The 18847-nt window shown below is 39.0% G+C and overlaps 1 protein-coding gene across 1 annotated transcript in view; it reads left to right on the plus strand.

Moving 5' to 3' along the window:
- The window catches only part of LOC121524927 (astrotactin-2-like), a 615575-nt gene that overhangs the window by 268958 nt on the left and 327770 nt on the right, over positions 1–18847 (plus strand). The window contains exon 5 of the mRNA XM_041810517.1: positions 15486–15593. Within this exon, the coding sequence (XP_041666451.1) occupies positions 15486–15593 (108 nt within the window). The remainder of the gene's footprint in view (positions 1–15485; positions 15594–18847) is intronic.

An 18847-nucleotide genomic window follows, 5' to 3' on the forward strand; every position in this document is an offset into this window, starting at 1 on the left:
GATTAGATATTTGTGTAATGAGCAGTTGAACACCTGTGCCATCATCTTTTCTCCTTCTGTTGTTCAGTTTTGCTACATCTGTTTCATAAAAATAGTGATTAGAAGAGGAATGAGACCATCAAAGAGCCAGGAGAACTCTTGCAGAATGTCAAAGAACTTTGGCATCATATCAGAACACAACTCCCTGTGCAAGCTTTGGTAATAAAAAGCTAGAAATAATCTAATACTGGTTGCCAAGGTGTTATTTTTCTTGCTTTCATATCAAAACAGACATTGATATCATTGATATTTGCAGCTCAACCCAAAAGTCTCAGGACATTTTCAGTAGTTTGGACCACGTGTGAAAACATCATTACTGACATGCCTTTCTTCCTGTCTCTGCTTGTGTTTTGAAACCCAAACATCTTTGAGCGAAGCGTGATTTTTTTTTCCAGTATGACAGAATATGCAGCTCTGCACAGAAACATTTTCTGTTGTCATCCTTGAGAAGAATGTTAATGACGGCAGCAGACCCCTTTGCCTCATTGAAAAGAAAAAGTCAAAATAGGTGAGTCAGAGGAGGCTGTACTGGATTATAGATCACTTTTACAAAACCCAAACCGTAGATTGAAGGTATTTATAACTCTTCATTACAGTGTAGATGTAACTATAGATACATGACATTTCTTTTTGGGGGTGGAAATGAGTGCAGCATTGTTCTGTGACAAAACAGATAGAAAGGAGGCATAAGGGAGTGCAAGTTACACCTAGAGGACTCTGAAATTATCTAAAGGACTTCCAGACTGTGAAAGGGGCTGTAAAAATGAGATGGGTATGCTTTAGTAATTGAAATTTGTAGCTCTGACATGCTGCAGTTTAGCCTCGGTGTTCTGGGACTTGATGTTTTATGGGATTCAGTTTTGAAGGTATTACCGCCGAGGGAGTAAAAAAGCAAGATAAAGACAAAAGAAAACGGACTGAAAGTGTAGGAAATGTGGTGAAGCAGTGAAATAGAAAAGACCTGGGGCCAGATTTCCAAAGACTATTTCACCTTGTTTCAGACGTATTCTGCTGTGTGCTATTTATCAAACCTGAGCCCTCGCCTGGGAGCACAATTCACCTGTCATGGATCAAATACACTCACACAGCGTCTGTCAACACACCTTTTGTGTGATCAGTGAAACGTTACTCTACCCTTCCTGCACTTATATTTGAAGGAGAGATCATGCATGCAAAAATGCATATATGTTAAGCATCTTTGGGCCTGATGTACAACAGGATTGCTTGCATCTACGTCTGCCAAACCTGTGCATTTGAGTCAATCAACAAAACGTGCACAAAGGGTTAAATGCACTCCTTACTGCTGGCAGCGTCTCTGTGTGCCCATGCTGTTCGCACATATTGAAATGAGTCATTATGCAATAATTTGTGAAAAATCTCTATATTAAGTTGTGCTGCTTTGTCTGACAGAATAATCACACTCTTTTGACGGGTGTCTTTGACTAACATTTCTTACTTTCCTCTCAATCCAAGAGGAAAAGGAGGATCCTGCCTCCAGGACTCAGGTCACTCTAAAATCTACCCACTTTATCCGATACTGAAATTACCTTGAGCCACGTTGGTGGACCAGGATGCAAGTATTGCTGTTTCATTTCAACAAATTGCCTTCCTTTAAGCCTTTTAAGGAGGAAGCATTTCCTAAAAGCACCTGGTCAAGCGCCGCTACAATACACATTGTCGTGAAAAAGTATAGAATAGTATATAGTAAATAGTGGAATAGTAAATGAGAACTTCCAGTAGGCTGACCACTCCAAGGAGGGTTCCCCACTATTCCAAGTTTTCTCCATTTGTAGATAATGGCTCTCAGTGTGGCTCACTGGAGCTCTCAAGCCTTTGAAAAGGCTTTTTAACCCTTTCCAGACTCATATATGTCAATGACTTTATTTCTTATGCCCTATAGGCTGCACTCATTTCACCTACAAACAGTTCAGCAGTTTTTTTTTTTTTTTAATTCTCTGAAATTTGCCAAACAGCTTCGCCTTTTACTCTGAGCAGCTCTGCTCACCACACTTCAGATCCATCCATATTGACCATACTGATCCAAATAATCAGAGAAATTTCCTTTAAACACAAGAGGAAAACTAACGTCATCTTATGCTGGGTGTAGACTTTTAAATGCCAATATACAGTGCTATGAAAAAAAAACAATTTGCCTACTTCCTGATTTCATATTTTTTGGCGTGTTTGTCATACTTGAACATTTCAGGTCATCCAACAAATTTCAATATCAGAGAAAAATTACCTGAGTAAATATAAAATGCAGTTTTCAATGATGATGCTATTTATTAAGGTAAAAAAATCCATCCAAACCTACCTGACCCTGTGTGAAAAATAAATTGCGAAATAAATCAAGTGACTTGTTGAGCCACTCTTGATGGCTACAACTGCACGCAAGCACTCATGATAACCAGCAATAAGTCTTTCACATCACTGTGAGGGACTTTTGGCCCATTCTCATTGACTAGGCCACTCCATGCCACTCATAGGTACACAGAAAAATTGCCAGTGTAAAATAAACACTGAGAATGTTGACTCTAACAATAGGAAAGTGTGTATATGTGTCATTTGAGTTAATTTTACACTTTGTTGGTAAATGTTAATGTTTAAAAGCTCTTGTAGTGTTAATTTTTAACACACAGCATGTTTTTTACAAGTGTACTTTTTACACAATATTGTGTTATTTCTTTTCATTTTGGGTGTAAATTTGAGGTAGTTATAATTGTAATTATTGACACAGTGCAAAGCACTTTCATACTTAATATAAGATCTTCAATTCACATTGAACACCTGTGACAGCAGTTGTCCTTTGGCGACGGAGCAAAGAGACAATGCAGAGGTAGATTAGTGGCTAGCTTCACTCAGGGTGCAAACATGTTTTACATCAAAACAATAATCCACCAGAAACATGAGCAAAGAAATCCACTCAGTGATCATTCTAGCAGGCAACATTTAAACACTCTGCAGAAGGGCATAATGAGAAAACTCTGCTGCCAAGATTTGAAATGGCAGTGGGCATGGCTTAGATCAATTAACTCTACAGAGTTGGATTAACACCGAATGCATTTACACTGTCAATAAATCCAATACTGAAAGCCATTTAACTCAGAACGGTGTTAAAATTACACTTTGAGAATTAGAATCAACTCTGAAAAGTTTAACCTTGAGCATTCAACACAAGTTTTTGCTGTGTGGACTTGCTGGTGTGTTGTGGATCATTGTGCTGCTGTATAACCCAAGTGCCCTTGAGCTTGAGGTGAAGAGCTGATGGCTGGTCATTCTCCTTCAAGATTTTCTGGTAGAGAACAGAATTTATGATTCCATCAGTTATGGTGAGGGCCCAGGCCCAGAAGCAGCAAAGCAGCTTCCACCACCATGTTTGACTGTTGGTATTTTGTTATTTTTATGAAATGCTGTATTGGTTTTATACCAGATGTAACAACCAAAAAAGTTGAATTTTTGTCTCTTTAGTTCACAGAATACTTACCCAAAAGTCTTGGGGATCATCAAGATGTTTTTTTGTTTGTTTGTTTTTTTTTTCATGTAAGATGAGCCTTTGTGTTCTTTTTGTTCAGCAGTGATTTTGGCCTTTAAACTCTCCCATGGATGCTATTTTTTTCCAGTCTCTTTCTTATTGTTGAATCATGAACACTGACCTTAACTGAGCCAAATGAGTCCTACAGGTCTTTAGATGTTGTTCTGGGCTCTTTTTTGACCTACTGGATGAGTCATTAATGCGCTCTTGGAGTAATGTTGGTAGGCTGGCCAGCCCTGGGAAGGTTCACCACTGTTCCAGGTTTTCCCTATTTGTGGAAAATAGCTCTCATAGTGGTTTGCGGAAGTCCCACTGCCCCAGAAATGTCCCTGTAGACTGATAGATGTCAACGACTTGGTTTCAGATGTGCTCTTGAATTTCAACTTAGTGATCCATGACTATTGAACAAAGTTTTTCTGTTTGTTTTTGCTCAGATTTTTCTGTATGCTTAATGGCTAGTCTTGCTTTGATACCACAATTGTTCGTTGTATTTCAAGCCAAGTTCCCAGAGGCTTAAAACAGTAAGACTAGCATCACTTCTTTGGGTTTTGCCTCACAATAAGTTGAAAGTTTCCCCTTCCCTCCTAGCTCATTATTATTATATAGGCAAAATTGTGCACTGTCAGCACTCTGCTCAAAGTAAAGATGCATAAAACTCCTCTTCAGCTTAAGTTGCAAAACAAGAGCAGGCAGCACAAATCTGGGCAACTTTTTTGGCCTGAATATCATAACCACTGTATGCTTTGTCAACTGGACCTTAGACTGGGCAGATTACTAAAGCAAATGATGCACAATTTTTGGCTCTATTAGTGGCCGCAATCCTTTCTCGGTGAATTCCCTGCTGGATTTACTAAGCCTCATACAAATTATAGGTTTCTTTACAGCTAATGACAGAGTGCCAAATTGCAGAGGTCTATTAAAGGAAGAATGAGAATGAGACTGCAGACAAAAGGTGAGAACATCAGAGCAAAATGTGCAAGGGAGCTGCACTAACACAAATGCTCACAAGGAGGGTGAAGAGAGATGTGAGGGTGTAGTTATTAAACCTGAAATTGATTTTGATGTTCACTGAGCTGCTAATGCACCATGGCAATCGCTCTCTTTAGATAATTCTTTTACATTTTGGGCTTATTATTTACGTACCTAGTCTCTTTTTCATCTTGAAACTAATTTCTAATGCAATGAGTTACAAACCTTTTTAAGGATTAAGATTAATTCCATGCTTGAAATTGTAGACCACTCTTTCAGCATCACAACAAAGTAGCTAGAGGCCGTCCGTATTTCTGATAGTGCAATTAGCTCATGCCTTGGTAAATCAGACGCTAATTCAATGCAGGTTGCGAGTGCAGATTTAATGGAAGGCTAATTTGTGCTGTGCTTTCATGTGTGCAAGTCAGGTCGAGAGTGTAAATGGTACCAACTGGCGTGCATCGGCTGAAAGTACTCATACGAGCAACATTTCTATTTCAGCAGCAACCTCTTTATACTTTAAGACCTTCAGAGAGGAGAATGCCTTTGCAAAGGGAGGACGTTTCAGCCTGGCCTCATTTCATTCAAGGCTTTTAAGGAGTCATTGTTGATGAGCAGATCCAAAAATAAGTCAGCTGCGTTTGTTTGCCAAAATGAAGATGTAATCCCAACTTTTATTTCATCTCACGGATCATGCATCAGAACACCCCCCACCCCCTCCCCCCATTACCACCACCTTTCATTTCCTACTGGGCTTTGAAAGATTTAAGAAAACTTCCCACAGCCACAAAGGCCCCACATTACATCTCAGTCCAATATTTACCCAAGATCAACCCTTTTTGAAGAAATACAGCTGCTATTGACCATGTTTGACCATGTTTTTCTTTTCAGATCAGATTCAAATATGTTAGATGTGTTGCTCAAATGGACTATTCAAATAGCAGCCTTGGCCATGATTATATTAAGCTTAATGTGTCTAAAGCTTTTTGTAGATGACGTGGTTCTGTTCACTTCCTCAGCTGAGGAGCCCCAGCAGTTTGCAGCTGGTTTGAGAATAAGCACCTCCAAGTCCGAGGTTATGGCTCTCTGCCGGAAAATGGGGGATTGCTCCCTCAGGGTGGGGAGGGCGTCTCTGCCCCAAGTGAAGGAGTTCAGGTCTCAGGATCTTGTTTATGAGTGAGGGAAGAATGGACCGTGAGATTGAAAGGCAGATTGGTGCAGCATCATCTGTGTTGCAGATGCTATACTGCAGAGGTCCCAAACCTTTTTTGGGCCATGGACCGGTTTCATGAAAGAAAACATTTTCACGGACCGCCCATCAATGTGTGCGGGATAAATGCCACAAATTAAAATTGTTCAAAAAAACGGCATAAAAGCAAAGTGCAGAAAAAACCAACAACTCACCATAATGCTGAATTAGTTGGAGCACTGAGCTTGTTTCTGTGCGACAAGACGGTCTCATCTAGGGGTAAAAGGAGACAATGACACCCGAAGTATGTTCCTTATGTCCAGTCTGCTCCGTAATTTGACCTGATGCAAATGTAGCCAAAGCCAACTTGGTAACGTAGATAATGTAGATATGTAGCTTATGTAGTTGCTTTGTGAGCTTAACTTTAGCTCCATTAGCTATGTAGCTCAATTAGCTGTGTAGCATAGTTTGCTATTTTTGAACAAGAGCAGAAATCTGCTAACCTTACACACCAGATGGGAAACCTCTCATAGACAGTGTTTGGGAAAGGGCAGAGCCTCTGAAAAAAACTCAGAAGGTGATTGGATGAACGTTCTGTCTGTCACATCTTTACGGGCCAATCAGAACAACAAAACCCATGATGGCGTCACTACTGAGGTGCGCCGCCATCAAGGAATAAACTTCATAGATAACTGCATAATGCGAACCATGGTGACTGTAGACATCAGTACACGACTTTTGCTGATTTCTCGTACTTCTTTTAACAAAGAAATGTCGTCAAGTTCTGATAAAACTGATGCTATAGCAGCATTTATGCTGATCTCTTCTGCCATAATTGCACCGGCCTCTTGTCGCTGCTTGCTTACATCACGACTCCGCTGCGCCCGAAAGTACTGCCCCTCGACACTGATTGGTCCAGTCACTTTCTAAACGGGCCTAAACTGTTTGGTCTGGAGCTTTACAAGACGGATTCGCCATTGAGAAGCAAGGAAACGGGCAAATCTATCTGCTTTGCAAGGTTCAAAATCTACAGTGTAAATACTGATGCACTCAAATGCAGGCACACCTTGTTCTTAAAGGGAATGAGAGCTGTCACTCAGACTAGTTTGAATCCAAACAAATCTACAGCTTTCTCTTTGCACTGTGCACCTGGCTTTGTGCCAAGATTGTGCCACGTATAAATAGTGATATTCTGTTGGACACACCACAAATCACTTGGCACCTCCTGTTTTTGACAACACTGTTAATACAAAGCCTTCTTTGTTTATCTGGTCTTTTAAAAATGTGTATGGAGAATATACTTGTCAAACTTTTAACCTCTTGCTTTCTTCTATTGTATAATATGTCACCACACATTTTCATTTAACCTCTACCACGCATAAATCTATTTCAAGTTTATCATCCAAGATTGTATCATTAGATATATGAAATGTTTTACTGTTGTCAATCCACTCAATTAAAACCATTGCTACAGCCTACATTTAAATAAACCATAAGTAAATAACAAAACAGTTTATTTTTGCCACCTGCGTCTGAAACATCAGCCAGGCATTGATTTTCAGAGAGAACTTTTTAATTAGTTTCACAGTTTGAGATGTTTGTCTCGTTTAATCAAAGGCACTTATTCCCGCTATGAGTCTTTCAAGGTCCAAATCAAATGTAAAGACGGCTTCAAGAGCACTGATGGCTCTTGGGAGTCTTTATTTTTCATGCCCCGTTCAGAGCAAAGATTCGCATTGCTTGAAGATCAGATCTCAGGCACCTCTATTCATGACTGCAAACACGGACATTTAACAGTGATTGGATGGAGACCCTGGAGGGATAAATAAGCTTTAAATGATACATACCCAGTCACTGCAGTAAACATTTTTTAAAACTGAAATTTAAGTTAAATTTAGTAAGTGGAAAAGGTTGAAATACAACCTGGTGGTTATACCTCTGCAAGGTATACTAACAGCAGTTAAAATACAGTGCTTCATCAAGAGGACAGGTGGTAGTGTAATGAACATGAGGCTTGATGACTTTGACTTCCAAAATAGCAACAGTTCATCCTTGGGTCAGAGTGGCAGTTTGTGCAAAATTTAAAGAAAATCCTTTAAAGAATTCTTGAAGTGTTCTGTTTATTAGCAGGGGATGAACATGGGTCTTAATGACATTAGCCTTTGACCTATGAACCCCTTAGTCTACTCAGTTCATACCTTAGAGGGGCCTTTTTGCAAAAATTTGGGACAATCCCTCAAACCAGATGCCACATTCACAAGCAAGGGATGAACATAAGGTTCTTTGCTCTTGACTTTTTAACTTCAGAATCTGTCCACTTCATTCTTGAGTCAGAATTACGATTTGTGAAGAGTTTAAAGGAAGCCCCTCAAGAGGTTTGTGAGATATTTTGTTGAAAAGCAAGAGATAAGTATGAGGCCCAATGGCTTGGCCTTTTACCTTTGACCTCCAGTCTAATAATTTTATCCTTGTGTCTGATTGGACTTTTGGTCATTGTTTTTTAAAAAATCTAAGTATTTTTGAGGTATTGTGTTTACTTTTCATAGCCCATTCTGCCATGCTTTGGCTCAGCGTCTTTAGTCTCATACGAACCACAGTGACCTTTTACCTTTAGGCAAGATTCCGGTCGCCAAAGGTGCTATCTAGGTAGCTTATCAGTTTGTACCAGATCAATCTGACAGAACTGAATCAATTCAGATCAGACGGAATTGTTCTGTGTTTTAATGAATCAACAGTGAATCGAATCGTAGCTTGTGAATCGAGATTGGAATCCAATCGTCTTGAGAAGGAGAGATTCACACCCCCACTATCAAGGGGTGAAGATAAGGCCCCATTAAGTTATCACAATGAAGTCAAGCCTGGCCATTATTCAGCATCCAGGCCTCAAAAGAGTACAGTGAGACCTAGAAAACCAAAGACCAAAGGACTCTGATTGCCATCCTCATGTTTAGACACCACCTTGTCCAGCAAACCCATTGCTCCATAAGTGAGTCCAAGTCTGTAGTTGATCTCAGCCTTGCAGTTAGTGATTTCCTCACAGTTGGAAAATCCCTCAATGTGCTTTGACCTTTGACGTATAACTAAAATCTTGTAAGATCATCCTTTAAACAGCGTGTAGATTTGTGCAAAGTTGATGAAAATCCCTAAACATTCACGGGTTATTGCACTCAGAAGAATGGCCTTGACTGATGGATAGATAGAGGGAAACCCCTCAAACATAAAGCCTTTGGTCTCGAGTATCATTGACTTGGGTGCTTAATAATTCAGCCTCCCTTTCTTAAAATACCTTAAGATTTCACACTTAATTTTATGAGCCACAACTCTGTGAGAACGTGTTGGCAGTGTAATTCTGTTCCAAATAATGAACCTGTTTCTAAATGTTAAAAGCAACACCTTTTTTAACAATGAGAAGGTTTTTTAAGGCCAACCTGTGACGCTATTGTTATTCATATTTTTTTATAAATATATTCCTCGACTTTCAGTTTCTGTCCCTCATCCCTCAATGTGTCTCTGCCTCCATCTGCCACCTCTCTGGGCATGTTCTAACACGATGCATAAATTCAGAACCAATTTTACACCACATTGCCCTGGCTCGGCTCTCCAAATACCGCCGGAGTCTCACACTCCAAATCCAGCTCTCGACTCTCAACCTGTTTAAGTGCAGCCGACCAAAAGAATGACTACAGCTTTCCGTGGGCACTTTTACACGGGGCTTAATAGAACTTTTAATCATGTCTAAAATCTTTATGGTGCGGGGCAGATTTTCATGACATAATGTTTATGAAGTGAGTAAAAGGGAGGATTTTACTTGCATAGCTCGGCATTTGCTCAGGAGTTATGACTGTGTCCAGTGAACAAGGAAGAGAAAATATGTTGCTCTATGGTTGGCAATAAAATTCTTTTAATAAGGAAGGAATGAAGTGCAGAGGAAAAGAATCGATTGCACGATGAATAAAAGGAGGCTGACAGACCGTCCTTATGTAGCCCCATATTCATTTTCCTTTGAACTGCCTGCATTCACTAGTGTACATGCTATAGCTAAGAACTGATCTTGTGTTTTTGCTTGCTTCTGCAAGGATGTGGAAGATTAGAAACATTTATTAAAGATATAATATGCTGCTTTAAGAGTAGATGTGAAGAAAAAGTGGCTGTGATTCAATGTAAGAGTCTGTCTTCTCTCAATCTGAAGGTCAGGGCTTCAGTCCCCAGCTCCTGTAAACACATGCTGATGTGGGCAAAACCACAAACTGTTCACACGACTGTGGCATAGGAATGTCTATGGATGGGATCAGTTTTTAGTTACAGCCACTTAACGCAACACACAGTTTGTGGGTAAGCACGACCTGCTGTGATTAAGCCCATCTATCATTTAGCTGTACTTTGGTCCCCATCTCTGACACTGAAAGTTGATGCAGTCCCTTTATCACTGAAGTGTTTTAGACCAAACACAGACTTCTGTTCAGTTTGTAAACTCTCTTGGTTCTCCTTAATTGTGCTCTTGCAACAAAACTCCACTATTGCACGTCTCCGGAGCCCGTCTCTCTCCTCCCATGGGGTAACAGGGCTAAAAGTTAGACAGGGAAAGTTTTGAGTGAGAGAAAAACACATTTGAAACCTGTTTGAGCCTCTGACTGACAAATAAAGAAGCATGTTGAAGTACCGTTTTGCCAGTGTGAACACAGAGCTGGGAAAAACAGATCCCATAAGGAGTTTGACTTCAGTTGTTCACCTCCTGAGACCTGGGCTTTTGTTTGGAATGCATTTTTAGTTACTTCCACATACTTGGTATAATTCAGACCTAATAAGTTTGAAAATCTCAGCCTCATTTAACAGGAATTCATTTTGACAAAAAATGTCCAATATTGACACAAATTCCCTGAAATTCTGAAGAAAATTCTTTATCATATTTATAAAAGTTCCCTTAAAGACTACCCCAGATTTCTTCAAGTATTCTTCAAATGTTACAATTAAAGTTTATTATAAAGCCTAAATTTTGATTTAAAAATTCCATTTAAATTCCTGATTTCTTTTTGAAAATCTCCAAAATCCAAAAGCAAATTCGCCAAAAGAAATACATTACCTTGGTTCCGTAAAAAAATGCCAGAAAATGCTAACAAATTCTTTTGAAAATCCAATTACTTTCTAGAAATATCAAAGGATATCCTGCCTCCCAATTCAATTCACAAAATAAAAAAATAAGTTTCCGTAAGCATACCTACACAAATACATTTGCCAAATTAACAATCAATTGAACAGGCGTACCTAATAAAGTGGCCAGTAAGTGTATATGAAAACGTATGCTCATGACTGTATATCTGCTACATTAACCCTGGTATACACTGTGCAATTCAGCAGATTGAGTAAAAAGTCAAATTCTCAGAAGTTTCAACAGTGTGTACATTTGAGCCAGCATTGTTCTGCGGCCCATTGTTGTCAAAAACACGCTAAATTCTGTGGTGAAACTGTACCCATCTGTTAGGTTCCAGGAAGCTAGGCTTCCTGGCCAGTACAGCCAGTGAGTCATTCTTAAATGGGACATATTATGCAAAAATCATTTTTTTCAGGCTTTTCTAACAAAAATATTTTCCCCTGGACAGAAAATGTGTGCTAAAACAAGCCGTTCTCCGATTTTCCCCTCATGATGTCATGTGGGGAGTTGGCACCGCCCCCAGGTTCGGTTGGCTCTCCCTGCTTGGAGGAAAGTTCCACCCTCCTCTCAGCTGGCAGCTGAGCCACATCCATTTTCTGAGAGGGGCGTGGTCAGGGGCGGAGTCAGACAACTCAGTAACATTTAAAGCCACAGACAGAAACAGCTCGTTCTGAGCAGGGCTGAAACAGAGGGGTTTTTAGATATGCAAAAATCCTCCACTGGAATTTGTTTTTCAGCAATAGACTTCACAGGCATGTTTTGGGGACCTCTGAGACCTATATAAACTTGTCTTAAAGGGTAAAATATGTCCCCTGTAAAGGAGCAATGCTCATTAAAATCCCTGGAGGCTAATGCAGCTACTACTGCTACGTACCTCATAGGACTCAACTTTAAAAATACTGAAACGTCCCTTTAATGTTTGAAATGCCCCATATTATACCTATGTGTGGTTCCTTTTTAGCTGCAAGCTGAAAACTGCTTTTTATTATATATTGAAGGGAATGTAGATTGGAAACTGTTTCTTAAGTTTTTTTTGTTTTTTTTTAACTTCCTTACTTGAAAACCATTTTGTTTTTAAATTTGCTTCTAACCACAGCAGATGAATCAAATTATTTTTCACTTTAAAGTTCCTGTGAGTAACTTTCAAATTGTGCACATATAGTTGCCCCCTTTGTAAAAACCTGCACCTCTTATCGCTGCTATTTTTTTTTTTTTAACTGTACATGGGTAGGTTGTGTTTTCTAACAAATTAATGAAGGGAAATATATGCATGCTGCTTCTGCAGTGCACAGCTAATCACTTTGTCTGGCACCTACTTCATGTCACAGGTTTTAGACATCATAAATATAGAGAGATATTCAGTCTTGGGGCTGACAGTCTTGCTTTTAAATATTGGAAATGTAGTGTTTCACAAACTGTGCATCCTAAGAACCTCATTTGACTTAATTTCAATGCACCTCCTGCCATTTTCTTAGCTTGAATGACATAATTACAAAGACCTTTATAAGCTGGCGGCACTTGAGAGTACAATCACGTACCTACCCTTTGTGGGGGTCAACCATTTGCTTTGTTAGAGCCATTACCAACTGTCCTAAGACATCATGTGCGCAAGTATTGACACGTCATACCTGCCATAAATGTTCTTGTTCCATTATTTCTTGTTTGAATTTGCTGTCAACAATTGAACTGTTCTGACTTAGCCGCTCCTTCATCGCCAAGAGAAATTCATTGATTTTCCTTCTGTCCAATATCCCCTTTCCACTCTGGGATATTAAGAAGTGTAATCACAGTGATCCTAGGGATTATACAAGCAAAACATAAGTACAACCATGAGGAAATTAGATGCAAATTATCAAAATAAAGGCATTTTTAGGGTGCGATTTGGCCTAAGAGCCTTGTTATAACAGTGCAGAAAATGTGTGATGTGATTTACACTAATAAACGGTCTTAACCAAATGTCTCTGGAGGACATTTTTCTTTCTATCAAGAATTAAGTTTAAAGCCATCAACACTTGTTGGGTCATTTTAGATTACTTATTTATCCATCAGGGGCTTAACACGTCGCAAATCCCAAGCAATTATCACTCTGAGGCAGCCTCTGCACATCCAGCAGGGATGTGTGTTTTGATGCTGCAGTGGCAGAGCAGCACAAACAAAGCCTCTTAACTTTCACCGCCTCGCTCTCGCCATCACCCTGACTGAAAGATGCACATGAACACACACAGGCGCACGCTCACAAGCTCAGGGAATGGCACCCAATTTGATTAGTAAGCCGAGCTGCAGAGATTCTACAATGATGGACAAATTAACAACACAAGAGGACACATAAGGGAAAAACTAAAAGGCTGGATAGGAGAAGAAAACATTACTACACTAATGGAAGCCCAAATAGAACCAAAATAAGAGGTGTGAGCGATTTTTTTTTTTAAATGATGGCGAAATTGTGTTTCAAACAATGTTCCAAACAAGAAGGCACTATGGATTTATTAGGGACGTTTGTATTACAGCTTATCCTCTTACTAATTTATTTGAATAAAGTTTCTAATGCTTATATAACTCCAACTAATAAAAAGAAAATACATTTGGGTGGGGTAAAAAATAGTGATAATAATTAATGCCCCCTCTCAAATAGTCCCTTAGTTGTGACTTTATGTTCCTGAAATATAAAGCAGATTATCATCAGCATATCAGTGGATACATTATTAAGATAATTTGTTGTCAGCCTATTATAAACCTGAGCTTCTTTAGTAATTTAAGTCAAACAAACAAACAAAGTGTTATGCCAATGTCATGTATTATTTCACTGGAAAAAAAACAGAGCATCATCAGCATATCGATGGAGCTGAAGGACTTTGAATTACTTAATGTGGCATAAAAAGTAAAAGTATTATTAAAGACCCGAGGATTGAGCCCTGGGGAACTCCATAGAAGACTGAAGGAAAGAAAAAAAGCAAAGGATACCTTTAATTGAAAACACAAGTGCTGATAAATACCACCTGAAAATACATGTGATTGAATGCATAACCACGCACAGTTAAGTCAGTTGTCAAATTATATAAAATTATTCTGATTTTTTTTTTTTTTTTTTTTTTTAAACAATAAAGTAACTAGTCTATTACTCAAGTCCAGGTCTACAATGTTAGTGAAATCTTGAAATAAGAGAAACAGTCAATTGCATTTTTCATGAAAGTAGGGCTGTGAGGATTACTCACAGGGTCCGATGGGCCAACCCGGGGCTGGGGGGACAAAAGCAACAGACAAGCTCAGCGTCAATCTCGACATTTATTGACACACAGATGTTGCTCTGCAGCCAATGTAAATGTAAATGTAAATGTAAAGCTTGACAACATTTCTGTTGCCCCTGGTGATATGCCCTTAGGCAACTAGGGGCTTTAGCAACCAGACAGTATCCTAGGCTATGCTTTCTCACTACATTCAACCCTAGGTGTGGACTTTGCCATTTTTCAACAGATTATTTTCGCATGCCCCAGATAATGTGCAAGGACATCCAGAGCATGACCGGGGTTATGTCCATCCTCCTTGCTGCCCAATGATGCCCTCAGGTGGCTGTAGCTTAAGTTAAAGCTAATGAAGCTGAAACAGGCTGCCGTTCATGTAACTACTTTTAAAACATACTTCTATGCATAATGAATTATTGGATTAGAGCTTACGTAGCTCCATTAGCTGAGTAAGCTACATAGACAATGGAACTATGTAGCTATGTAACTAAATGAGCTACACAGCTAATTGAGTTACATAGCTACTGGAGCTAAAGCTAAGCTCACAAAGCAACTACATAAGCTACATATCTACATTATCTATGTAACTAAGTTAGCTTTGGCTACATTTTCTCCAGGTCATATTGCTAAAGCTAACTTAGCTATAGAAAACAAATGGACTTGAAGCACTGTGTGCAACTTACATGTGTTATACTTACTCTTGATTGTACGTGGCTTTGGACAAAAGACATTGTTACATAGTAAAACATAGCTACATAGCTAATTCAGCTAATGTAGCTAATGCAAAAGTCACAAAAGCAGCTACGTAAGCTACCTAGGTGATTTATCTATGCAGCTACGTTATTTTTAGCCATGTTTGCCAAAGCTCATGTTACTAAAGCTAACGTAAAATATTGGCTTATGTAGTGGCGTTAATTATGTAGCTCACATAGTTAAGTTAGCTATAGCTAAAGCTAACATGCTAAAGTGAACCAGCGTTCTTGCAACTACTTCTCAAACTAGGCATAATTCAACCTCAGATTAGACCCTTTTCCTCTGTGTTATTTATGAAATGTTACTTGGTCTGCAATGTTTGCAATGTGGTAATTTATGAATGTAAGTGCCAGACTTTGTTTATGAATAAAGTTGAATTTAAAAAAAAACAAAAATCTAAAACTGGAAATACGATGTCCCAGCAAATTACAGCACTTCCTTTCATGTTTTCAGCTGTGGTTTAGTTACTCCTCAAATATTGGATGCATTATAAGCTCTTTTAACAGCTGTCATCTTCTCCTCCACAACATTTGATCTGAACTCACATTAACTTTTGATTTCTTGCTACCTGTCTTGTTTCTTTATTCTGACTCCTCTTTTTCTCCTCACTTCCAGTGACTGGAGGCGTGTTCGGCCCTCAAGGAGAATCGGGGTCAGAGCCTGAAGATGACAGCCAAATGAAGTTTTACACAGAGCAGCACAGAGGACGACGGCGCAGCAAAGGTGAGCCTGAACGCAGGTGTTCCTTCTTCACATTGATATAAATGTGCCACATTTTAAAGACATTAAGTTTCACAGGGGGGTCCTACTTATCCACTGCACGCTGCTGAGAAGGCAATAAAGTTAAAAAGGGAATGAAACATACCAAAACATTTGGGAAACAAATGAATTTAAGCTATATTCTGGTTGAACATGATGGAGAATAATAGCAGGGGTAACCTATAGCTAAGTGAAATGAGCCGAGACTTTTCTGGAATTGTAAGTGTAGCTGGAAGTAGGAAGGAGTCATAAGCGTTCCCGGTGGGGTTTAAAGTGATTTCCACAGAACAGCTCAATGACACTCAAAGCAGATATATGAGCGGATGTAAATGGGGGCTCGCTGATGAGAAAAGATGAGTCAAATTACTTTGATAGGAAGGAAGATTTCTACCTCCTCTACCACACACTGATATGTGATATTGAAGGCTGTATGTGGATTTTCTCTTTGTGTGTAAGCCAGTCTGTGTGACCTGGAAAAACTGGAAATTAGTATGTGGCTGTCCACTTGGGAGTCCATGCAGTGATTGAAAAATAATGGAAATCAATGTGTTCTTGTTATGTCTGATGCCCACACTGTTACAGTACTGTGTCAGGGAAGGAGAAGCCATGCTTCACATACTAATATTCTCATATTTACTATTACAGATCATGAATGTCTCATCATTTTTTGATTTAGAAGTAGGAGCTACAGCCTCATTTGACCCCTTATTTGGACTCCTATAGTTTGGAAGCAAGTATGACTGTGTGACTTTCAGAGCAGATTTTTAGACCAAAACAAATGCTCACCTCCTTCATCCCTCTGTCTCAACCTTCCTGCTAATGCTAACCGCTAATGAAAATAGGATTCTGCTATTAAATTAAAGTCCAGATGTGCATCTCAAAGTGTTCGTCCTTAAGTCCAGGTGTTCCCAAACTTTTTCAGCTCAAAGCCCGAACGAGAAGTTTGCTCTCTCTGGGACTCAAACTTTAAGAAATACACCATGTATTGCCAAAACATCAACATACTAAAAGCACAACCCTGTGAGTGTTGTGCTGTTTTTAAATTCTGTCATTGGTTTACTATAACCTTGTAAAGCCTTGCTATTTTTCGTAATACGGCAAATCTTTCCAAGCTTCAGGCTGAAGTGTGCTGCTTGGGAATTAATGCACCAATCAGTTTCATTTAAGAACAAGACAGTCACAATAGGCAGGGTTTGGTTTTACTGCAAGCTGGTGAACAATGTCAGAGTTTCAGAGTTTAGGATTTTGATTGCAACCGTTTTACCTGATTTCAATTCATCTACCTTTGTCACTGACAATGTGTTGTTGTTCCCAATGGTTTTTTCTATAGACTTTATTTTATTCTGCCGTGTTTTTAAAGTGCTTGTAATCTTGACAGCATTGGAAATGAGGGAAACCTCAATGTCAATTCGAGAAAAAATAAAGGTTTGAAAATTGAAGGGGTTCTGAAAACTTTCAGGATGCACTGTTTTTATCCCTCAGCCTCCAAAACGTTCGTACGCATGGGTCAGAGTTTGCTTCCAGGTTTGCACATTTTACAGTCTGGTCTGTTTTTAAAGAAACTTTACATGGAAAGTGGCGTGAGCCAACTTCAATTGTTGCGTACGCAACTTACGTAAACGAGACCCCAGCACATTTTCTGTTATTATTTAAAACTTAACATACTTTTTAAAGAGTTTAAGCTCATTATAATGTTGTCTTACTGGAGGCAGCAAAGGTCTGACAAATATTTTAATCATATTTTTCATAATTGAAAATTCTCCTTGTTCTGATATTCATACATCATAGGAAAAACTGTAGAATACAAAGATAATAAAACACTTCAACTCATTTTCAAGGATAAGAGTTTTGATTGAGTTTATGCAAAGAAAAGTTTGTGCACATTCTTTTAAATAGAAAAATACTTCCCCTCCTTTCAAAGAAAAGTCAGCTCTTTAGAGTCTCGAAACATCTGATTTAATCTTTGTATAGAGTTGTTCAAGTATTTCTAAGGTATTGTTTTTATTGGTTCTTCTCATACTTTATCCAGACCTTCATAAAAATGGGTATAAGGCTCATATACTTAGATTTATTAAAACAAAAGGCTCTCTCTAATCGTCTTTATGGGCTTTAACCACTTTAATACTGAACAATATTCACACAAAAGTAGAGTGTTCGTATTTGTTACGGTATTTTAAAAAATGCAAGTCATCACAGTTTACTCTTCAAATAACCGTGAAAGCGCTCGTGCCTGAACTGTGAGCTCTCTCTGGGATTTTATTGAAAAAGCACGAGCTCAGAACGAGTAGAGACATAAAACCCACAGGCGTGATCTGTGTAACGGTTACAGGCCGTATAAAAAGGTGTTGCTCTCTCTAAAAGATTTCTACAGAGACATAAATGAAGGAAGATGTTTTTGCTTCACTCTCATTTATGGTTCCGTCTATTCCACCGCTGTAAGTGCTGGTGTGTTGTGTATCGGCGCAGAAAGGAGGTGTTTGGTTTGCAGCCATAAAGTAAGTGTTTGCAGTCGTGAGTGTACATGCTTTTGTCTACTCAGTGGGCTTTTACTGTAATTGAGGGACCCCTTCACAAGCCCAGTGACACCACCCAGAGCCCCAAAGGGATTAGCTGCTCTGCCACTTTGGCTGGAGATAGCTGTTGTTTTCTGTCCCTTCCTGAGATTGTGACATGTGACTCAGAACGGGAGGATCCTCCGTCCTCAGTTTGTCTTTTTGGTTTTGACCTTGAGCTGAATTTCTCTGCTTCTTAACTTTTGAAGAGACGGACTTGACTTTTCTTTCACTTGGAATATAGATGGTTACTGTCAGAGCTCAGCGTCTGATGTAATATTGCTTCTGTTTTTCATTTTTTCCTTTACACTTTCATTTTATATCTGAGAGACTAAAGCCACTGTATGCACAAATTTTAACAATATGTCTGTTGTGTTCTTACTTTTTAGAACAGAACACTCAAACAGATGTCAGCTTCTCCTAAACACACCCACAGTGAAGCACACAGATAATTTAAGCAAAAAGAGATAAATATGGAGAAAATGAAAAATGGCTTATCTCTATTACTACAAGATGTATACTTTAATTTCTTATGGCAATTTAGAATAACCAAGCACATATACAACTAACATCTGTGCCAGTTTTCACATGGCATTTGTTAGAGGCTCACTGTAAAAGCCTACTTTTGGCTTCATCCTGTGTCAGTGATACTGAACCTGCAGCTCC

This window comes from Cheilinus undulatus, linkage group 17, assembly GCF_018320785.1.
Source record: "Cheilinus undulatus linkage group 17, ASM1832078v1, whole genome shotgun sequence".
Taxonomy (NCBI): domain Eukaryota; kingdom Metazoa; phylum Chordata; class Actinopteri; order Labriformes; family Labridae; genus Cheilinus; species Cheilinus undulatus.